Source organism: Charadrius vociferus, unplaced genomic scaffold (assembly GCF_000708025.1).
Source record: "Charadrius vociferus isolate BGI_N301 unplaced genomic scaffold, ASM70802v2 scaffold172, whole genome shotgun sequence".
Lineage (NCBI taxonomy): Eukaryota > Metazoa > Chordata > Aves > Charadriiformes > Charadriidae > Charadrius > Charadrius vociferus.
Genome location: NW_009647217.1, coordinates 86,514 through 94,733, shown reverse-complemented (window position 1 = coordinate 94,733; position 8,220 = coordinate 86,514). Strand labels below are relative to the sequence as shown.

At 56.4% G+C, this 8,220-nt stretch overlaps 1 protein-coding gene across 1 annotated transcript in view; it reads right to left on the bottom strand.

Moving 5' to 3' along the window:
- Nucleotides 1–8,220, bottom strand: part of SIK3 (SIK family kinase 3) — a 40,078-nt gene that overhangs the window by 6,176 nt on the left and 25,682 nt on the right. The window contains exons 14-19 of the mRNA XM_009895920.1: nucleotides 4,195–4,345; nucleotides 3,286–3,411; nucleotides 2,899–2,984; nucleotides 2,100–2,209; nucleotides 1,206–1,563; nucleotides 1–873 (exon numbers count right to left, since the gene is read on the bottom strand). Coding sequence (XP_009894222.1) covers nucleotides 1–873; nucleotides 1,206–1,563; nucleotides 2,100–2,209; nucleotides 2,899–2,984; nucleotides 3,286–3,411; nucleotides 4,195–4,345 — 1,704 coding nt within the window. The remainder of the gene's footprint in view (nucleotides 874–1,205; nucleotides 1,564–2,099; nucleotides 2,210–2,898; nucleotides 2,985–3,285; nucleotides 3,412–4,194; nucleotides 4,346–8,220) is intronic.

Sequence of the window (8,220 nt, the reverse complement as noted above, 5' to 3'; positions counted from 1 at the left end):
CTGCTGGGCACCTTATTCCTACTGAATCCGGCAGCGGACTGATGTCTGTATTGATGCGTCCCCAACTCCTGCGCGTGATTAGCAGTTCCTAGCAAAGATTCTGGGTCCCCGTGCCCTCCTGCATTTACGAGCAGAGGGGTCTCCTGGCAACCTTTGGTCAATGTGTTTGAACTCTTACTGTCTGGAAAGCTGTCCCTGGCACCCTCGCACGCACAGTCCTCCTCCATGCTCTCCGAATGGAACAGGGCTGGCTGGTGTACGTATCCGTGCGGCGGCACTGACGCAGGTACCTGCTGGATACATTCTTGCGCCCTGATTTTTAAGAGATGCTGGGGGCTGTTCTGTGGGTGGTACGTGTCAGCACTCTGATAAGGCAAAGACAACGACTGGCGCTCCGAGAGGTTCTGTCCCACGCTGGTGCCCATATTCCCAGCATCCCCTTGACTCATATGCCTGAACAACTCTTGAAATCCTTGCTGCTGCTGCTGCTGCTGCCGCCGTTTGATGAGCTGTGCAAATTCCGCCTGGGGCAGCCGCATGTCCGTGTGCCCCGTGAGCGAGTGCCGGGGAGAAAGCAGTCCCTGGAGGATGTGCGGTACCTGCTGGTGTCGGCTGTAGTCGGGAGGCGTTGGGGACAACAGTGCTTGCTGTAGTGCTGACGCAGTGTAGTGCTGCTGTTGCTGATGTGCATTTTGAGGGAAACTGGGATACTGGTCGAGCTGCGGGACTTTCAGAGCTTGCTGAGCTGGAGGAAACCCAACTCCTCCCGACGGGCTGTAGCTGCTGGGGGAAACGCGAGGCTGCTCCGGGAACAGGTGGGGGTGTAAGTGCACCTGGTCGTAGTTGGCGGGGGGATACCTGTTCACGTTCAGACTGCAAACAACGGAAAAGAACAAGTGACTGCACTGCAGCAGCTCCGCTTCAGCTCGCCAGGCTGCCTTCTCTGGTCGGGAGGCAGAGCGAGCTGCTCCCGGGCAGGAGGAGCTCCCCAAGCCGCGAGAGACAGCAGCCCTGCAGGCTCCCAGAGCCCTGACCTGGCTCAGGAACCGCTGCCCAGGGCGGGGAGGCAGCTCGCTCCCCGAAACCGGTGCGGCGCAGCCTCGGGCTGCCATGGAAACCGCGTCGCGGCCTGAGACATCTGCCCCCACCTCTTCCTCCCTACTCCCGGCTCGGGGAAGCGGTGCGGAGGCGGCCGGCGGCCTTACCTGTGCGACTCGGCGCTGTCGGCGCTGAGCTGCTTGGAGAGCTGCCTGTGGCCGTAGGTGAGGGAGGCCATCAGGTTAGCACGGTGCTGCATCTGGATCTGGCTGGCGCTGGGGCTGATGGGCATGCCCCGCGCGTGGGAGGACATGCCCTGCCCGGCCACAGAGGCCCCTTGCAGGAGGTTGTTGCTGACCATGTCGCCGGGCTCCTGCACTTGGATAGTGACCTGCTGAGGCTGCGACTGCTGCTGCAGGCCCAGGCACGTCAGCCCCATGTTTGGGGGAGGGGAACAGTTACCGGACTGCGGGAAGATTGTGTTGTGGGACGGCATCCCTTGGAACTGGGACTGGGAGGCGGCACCTACAAGGAACGACGACCCTCAGCACCCGCGCCAGCCTGCCGCAAGGCTCGGGAGCGAGAGCTGCCCCGCGCAGGAGATGCTGCTCTTTTGGGCCACACTGGGAGTCCCAGTACGAGTCTGTGGGTGGCGAGAGGAGCGCTACTCCCGACCGCTCCATCGCGCAAAGGTCACAGCTAGAGCCCCGTGCACAGAAAGCGAAAGAAAGCGGAGCTGACGGTGATTTGCATAAACCCGAGAATATCAGCCCTTCCTCCCCACCCCCGGGAGCGATAAGTAAGGATCTTATGACAAGAAACCCAACAGCACATTCCAGCTGGCAGCTCCTCGCAAGCTCTCGATAACACCAGCCCTTGCTGCCAGATGGAGAATCTTTTACATCATCAGCAAGCCGCGCAAGGACTAGGCCGCAGGGGGGAAGCGAAGCCCCCGGCACCCCCCCACGCTGTTTTCCCCGGAGGTTTGGTAGGACCATACAGTTCCGCCAAGTGGCCCGCCCAGAGGAGCGCAGATGGCTCGGTAAACTGTCAGCGCTTACCGTGGGGCTGGAGGACGCTGCTGCTCACAGGAGGTGGGCTGCTGTTTGGTTGCCTGAAGAGATGGTTATTAGGGTGGTTCGGGGGCGGGCTGGACGGCTGAATCCGTAACCTACGCAGGGAAACGAGCACCTTTTCATCACGCCTGCTCCTCATGAAGATGCCTTTTCAACTGTGAGAGCTGACGCCAAATGCTGCGTTTCTCTCCTTTTAACTCAACACCATAAAGCCCTTGTTCGGGATCCCAAGTTTCTTCCGGCTTGGCTTCTCTTCTGAGAGCCGCCTGACTGGCCCAAGTCACACAGGCAGCGAGCATAACCCGGTGGCTACAACAGAAACCCAGGGACAGGGACACCGCAGGCTGGCCTCCTGACTCACTGCGGCCGGTGAGAAACCTTCCTTTCTCCTTTCCGTAACTCAGCCTGCCTCGTCTACAAGCGAGGGCGCTGATGCCAAGGACGGTTACCTAACCAAAAGCCCGAAAAGGTGAGAGACGTCTAGCAGCAGCTCCGAGTAGAAAGCCTGAGCGAAACCGGCTACTGAAGCTAAGGCATTTTCAAGCCGGTCAAAAGGCAGAACTGTCAATCATCTGTCCAAAGCAGGTTTGTGCCTTTGAATCGTGTTTCTCTGCTTCTACAAAGTCCTTCAGACAGAATCCAGCTAAAAGGAGCAGGCACGTTCACCTGGCCCTGGCCCTACACGTCCAACCCGGCCCTGGACTCTTAAGTGCGTCAGCTCATCCCTGGGCTTGAGTAAGAGTAAAACCCATTCCCCAGAGCTTTACTAAGGCAATTTCGTTACCTCTGAAGCTGGTGAGTGAGCAGAGCTGGCTGGTTTTCACACGGAGCTTGCAAGGGTGGAGATGGCTGGGGCGGCCGGATACAATCCTGAACCAGGCACCAGAAAACAAGAAGCGTTTGCGATAAGTCACGTCTCAACCAGTAAATTTAGAAACGTTGATTGGTGAAGTAGGACATATCCAGATTCACCAAACATTCAATCCCTGACTGCAGCTCTGGCTACCGCAGCAGCTGTGCCAACATCACTGCTGCAGTCCTTCAGGCTCCTTACGGCAAGCCGAGCAGTCCACCCTCCTCAATCCCACCAGGACCCGCTCAGTAGCTGTATCTGCAGCAGCGCAGGAAAACACAGCTAAGGCTTCACGAGGGCTGGCTCAGGCCCCAGTACCTGAATCTGCTGATGAAGAATCTGATGGTGCTGCTCCTGCTGGTACAGCATGTGCTGCTGCTGCGTCTTCTCCAGCGTCCTCTCGTCCATGTGCCCGCCATACATCTTCTGAAGCTGCTCGCACTCCTGTAACGAATCCAACACACCCTCTAAGTGACCTTTCTGTGCACGGCACAGCTGCTGTGCAGAGAGGCGCGCTCTGCAGCCTACCCACCTGAAAGAGCCAGCAAAGAAAACCTAATCCATTTAATTGGACCGAATCGGGCGTGTAATAACACAGCTAGCTCAAGCCTTAGACAACAGAAGAGAAACAGATACACGTGACACCAAGTTGGTACCATTGCGTTCCCTTAAAAACGCAAGCACAGAGCCCTGGTAATGGTAACTTCAAGGCGAAAAGAGCATCTCGTATTTCCACCGCGTTGCAAGGTGAAAGTCCTGTGCTGGGGCCAAATCCCACTCGAGTCATTGATAAGACGTGCGCTGGCTGCGTAGGGCATAGCATACAATACACTCCAAAGTCTGACGGTAGGAACTGCCCTTTTCCCCGGGACACCCTGGAACAGCCCCAAAACTTTGCTGCCACAGAAAACATAGGAGAGCAGGAGCCGCAGTCTGGCAGCGCTGGTGGGACCTGTCAGGGCGGGCAGTGTGGGCACAGCAGTGGTTTGCTCCCCAGAAAGAGTGGGGTGGAAGCCCCCGAGGTTCCCAGCGCAGCAGCTTAGAGGACGCTCAGCAGGGTTGCTGCAGATGTACGGGGGGGAACAGCTCCTTGGCTGGAAAGCCACCACTGCATGTCCTCAGCCGTTAGCAGTAAAGATGTCACCTTTTGCTTCCTGAAGCAGCGAGGCTGAGACAGTAAGAAGCCCACGCAGAGCCTCTTTGGAGGACCCCACCCCTCTCTTTTACCTGCTGAAGCTGTTTGATGCTACTGTTATTGCCCATCTTCTCCAGGTGGGCTTTGAAAGCCTGGATGCTGGCAGCACCGTCAGAGAAGCGCCGAACCGGGGAGAAGCGTTCGGTGGGGAGGTGCAGAGTATTGGAGTCCTTGTAAATAGAACTGAACACATGGGGAAGTGGGTTAGTGATGCCAGCTAAAAACCAAACTCCGGTACAGACATTGCATTTACACCAGCCATGCCAAGTTCTACCTGCCCCCTCATCCAGAATAAACCGTGTTTTAGATCAAGACACAAAGTGCCATCATCACCGTGAGCAGGAAGCGGATTACCAAGCATCCTCAGTGCCTGGGCAGAAACACGTGCTTTAAGATTGGAGACAACTCAACCACAAACCAGACTGCAGATGGGCAGAAACTTACTGTCCGTCCCTACAGATGCATCTATCCCTCAGATGGAAAAGGTTTACAGAGACCGTTTAGCATCCTAAAAATCTAAAATTCACCTCTTCGGTAGCCACTTCCCGAGCCTTCCTGGGCTCCCAACTACATTTGATGCCTGTGGAAAACAGGAGGGGCACATGGAGAAAGGAGCCTGATGCGTTCCGCAGCCTCTGAGGAGGACGGGGCGCTGGCACCCATGCTTAGAGGCGCGCTGGATTTAAAAAAAGAGGGCAGGAACATAACTCTGCCCAGTAGGGGAAATCTTTCTAATGCATTAGCTGAGCTGTCACTTCAGCCGCAGAGTCTCCCAGCTGCCTGGATGCTGGGCACCGGGCCATCAGCATGGCTGCATTTGAAAAGCAGACAGAGCCAGTATCGAGGCAACTGTGCCCGTGGCACTACAAGCACTTTCCCTTCACAATGAGGTCTCTTCTTCACCATCAGAGGGAGCCAGATTTTTTCCAGGAGCTCTTTTCTCCCAAAGTTGGGGCCCCCCATTATCGAAGTCAAGCACTAAGCTCCTGCCCCGCCGTTAGGTGCAACCTGTACGATCGTTAGCAAAGCTAACCTTCCACACACACGGCACTGTGCCTTACAAACACATTCGGGTTCCTCTGCCTGCCCTATCGGTTTCTGTGCAAACGCAATCTAGAAAACCCAAACAATACTTAATGGCACAAGCTCCAACAGTAGCCTTTGTCTGCGAGAAGGCGGTGGAGATGTGGTCTTTACAGCACGTCTGACACCCCGGCACTAAAGCCGGCAGGAGCCCATCTGGCTGCACGCCGGTGTGGTCCCGAACCACATTGCTGCAGGCAAGTTCCTGCCGTGGCTGCTCTGAATACGGCTCTTTACTGACGCCTGTTCCACAAAGCGAAGCCATTTCTCCTGGAGAGGCTGCCCCTTATCAGAAGGTGACTGATGCTGGACTGTTTCCAGCACGCTGGGTTCAGTTCTTGTCACGTGGTGCGCCTTAGCAGGACGCCCTTCGGTTCCTATAGGTCACACACAACTTCCCTTCAAGGACAGAGCTGTGCCCCGGCCTTTTGATGCCGTTCCATCCATTATCCTGATGCATTTGATCTCCTGGTGTACGGATGGAAAGGAGAAGCTACAGATAAAATTATGCTGAGGTTGCCAAACCCAGGTGCCCAAGGCAGAACAATTGTACTGCCTCGTACAATTGTTGTACTTCAATTCTGCTGTCAGGTACTAAGTTACCGTGACCAAAACCAGGTGCTACCTAAGACGATGGCTGAAAATATGTTAAGTGCTAAAATAAACCCCACCTGCCATTCGATAACTGAGGACTATTTATGGGATGACACAAGGCTGCTAATGGCTTCTGTGCCACGTATGTCTCGGGCGCCACACGGGGCAATCTGTTCAGGCCACGGCCAGATGAAGCTTCCGTGATTTCGCAGGTAAAAGATGAGGCAGGCTTACGGCGTGTTCCGCCACTGTGGGCGGAACGAGCAGATCCCACCCTGTTCGTGGTGCAACAGCACAGCCTCAGGACTCCAAAGCCAAGAGGCAGAGGTGACACCAACATATTTACAGGGCAAGTGCATCTTAGCAACCTCGTGAAAAATCAATTCCTGCAGCCTGCGAGTCACCCAGCTTACCTGTACAGTTTGCAGCAATCCTTAAAGCAGGACGCAGCACATTCTGGCCGTTTTGCAAGCTGCGCTCCTCTCCCTATCAAGTTTTCCTGTCAGCCTAGAAATCTTTCCCCTCCTGCTCTTCCCATCCCCCAAGCGCCTCTGTGAGGGAGTAACTTCAGGGTAGAGAGGGGCTTATCTTGGCTTTCCGGAGTTCCAGCGTGGCACTACCACTGCCTCGGTCTGCTCAGAGTTCACCTGTCTCTGCTGATTACATCAGTGCTCAGCTCAGCAGGTATCTGGCTACAATAAAAAGCGCTTTGTCAAGCTTGCCAGTGTGAGCTGGCTGAAAGATTGAACACGAGCACCAATCTAGCCTGGGAGGCGACCGCTTTCTCAACCGTCGAGACCGACAGGCAGCAAACTCTGCAGTTTGCAGCTGGTTTGCACTCTCGGCGCCGAGAGGTTCAGAGCACAGGTTTTGAGCTCCCTCTCCGGCATTAGCGTCTCCAGTTCGCTGCTGTGCCAAGGACTCCGCGTCAAATTAACACCTCTCTCCATCAGGAGTGCCCCAGCCACGCATTTTGAGTGTGTTTAGATCAAATCGGCCTCGCTCCCTCCTTCCCAGGCCTTGTGATTGTCTCCCCACCCCGGCTTCCCTTCCCCACGCCGTTCCCATCGGGGGTTCAGATCAGAAATAAAATGACTCTTGAGGAGCTTTGCAAAGAGACTTTGCAGTCAAAACAGACAACTCTGGTGCAGAACAGTGAGGTTTCTAAGCCCTGGTATAGATGACTCTTGGTGCAGTCTTTTGCCTGCATCTGCCTCCAAAAACGTTCTGTCGAAAATCTGCTATCAGCTGCCAGCTTGACACCTACCATTACAACAGAGAACAGCTTTCCTCTCCAATGAATCGCTTATTCCCAGCCCTCGTGTGACGGCAGCCATTCTGGCAAATCACCTCCAGCCACAAAACCAGACTGGAGGGGAAGAGCCAGCTGATTCCGGCCCCTGCGTCGCCTGTATTTGCAGGCACAGAGCCCGCGCCAGCGCGGAACTCCAGTGTCCCCAGCGCGGTCAGACACCCTCTGCTGAGTGGATCTGCTCTTTGTCCTTGTTCCTCCTCCTCACCCCTCCCTGCCAAGCGGGATGTCCTCAGTGCTCCATTCCAGACGACATCTGAGCAGGTTTCCTGGCGCAAAGCTGCCCGAACGGCCGGTGCCATTACTCACCGGTGCTGATCGGGTACCAGGTGTGGAGCCCAAGCCCGGGGTCGGAAGGACTGCTGTCCTAGCTGCCTCTGCAAGTCTGGAGGGATTTCAGCTGTAGGGTTGGTCATTGCCAGAGTGTGCCTTTTTGACCTATTTGCCAAGTATCTGCAACAAGCAGGAGCACATTTTATAAGAGACTGATGGGAGTACTCCGAAAACAGGGAGCGTTAGATAATCCAGAGTAAACGGGAAGGAAGAATGCTTGCTGCAGTGCTCAGAACCAACCGGGGAGAAGCACGCCACGGACACGCTGCCCGTGCCCGTCACCTCACTGGGTTTTCAGTGCTTAGGGGACAAGCGCGGTGTCAGCTGCCTGGGTGCTACCGCCAGCCTCAGAAGGCAAGAGCAGCCATTTGCTCCTCCCAGCAGGAAAGCCCCGTTTCATCTCACGGGGAACGCTGGTATATCCCTTTGGGAATACCCAGGTGACCACCTGTCCTCAACGCGGACAGACTCCGCTACAGCGGGTCTGCCTCCCTCTCCCAAGGCCCCACTGAGCCACGGGGAAGTCTGCTGCGTGCCCGGAGCCAGGAGAGGAGTCACGGCTAATCCTAGCAAGAGCTGGCCAGAGAACGGGCGCGGAGCGGAGCTGCTGCTCAGCTGCGCCCTGGCAGGACGGCCTCCGCGCTTCAGCCCTACCCTGGGACGCCCGGGCCCAGCCGCGAGCAGCGGCCGGCTCGTCCCAGCAGGGGCAGGGGGCACGAGGGGCACCCCTCCAGAG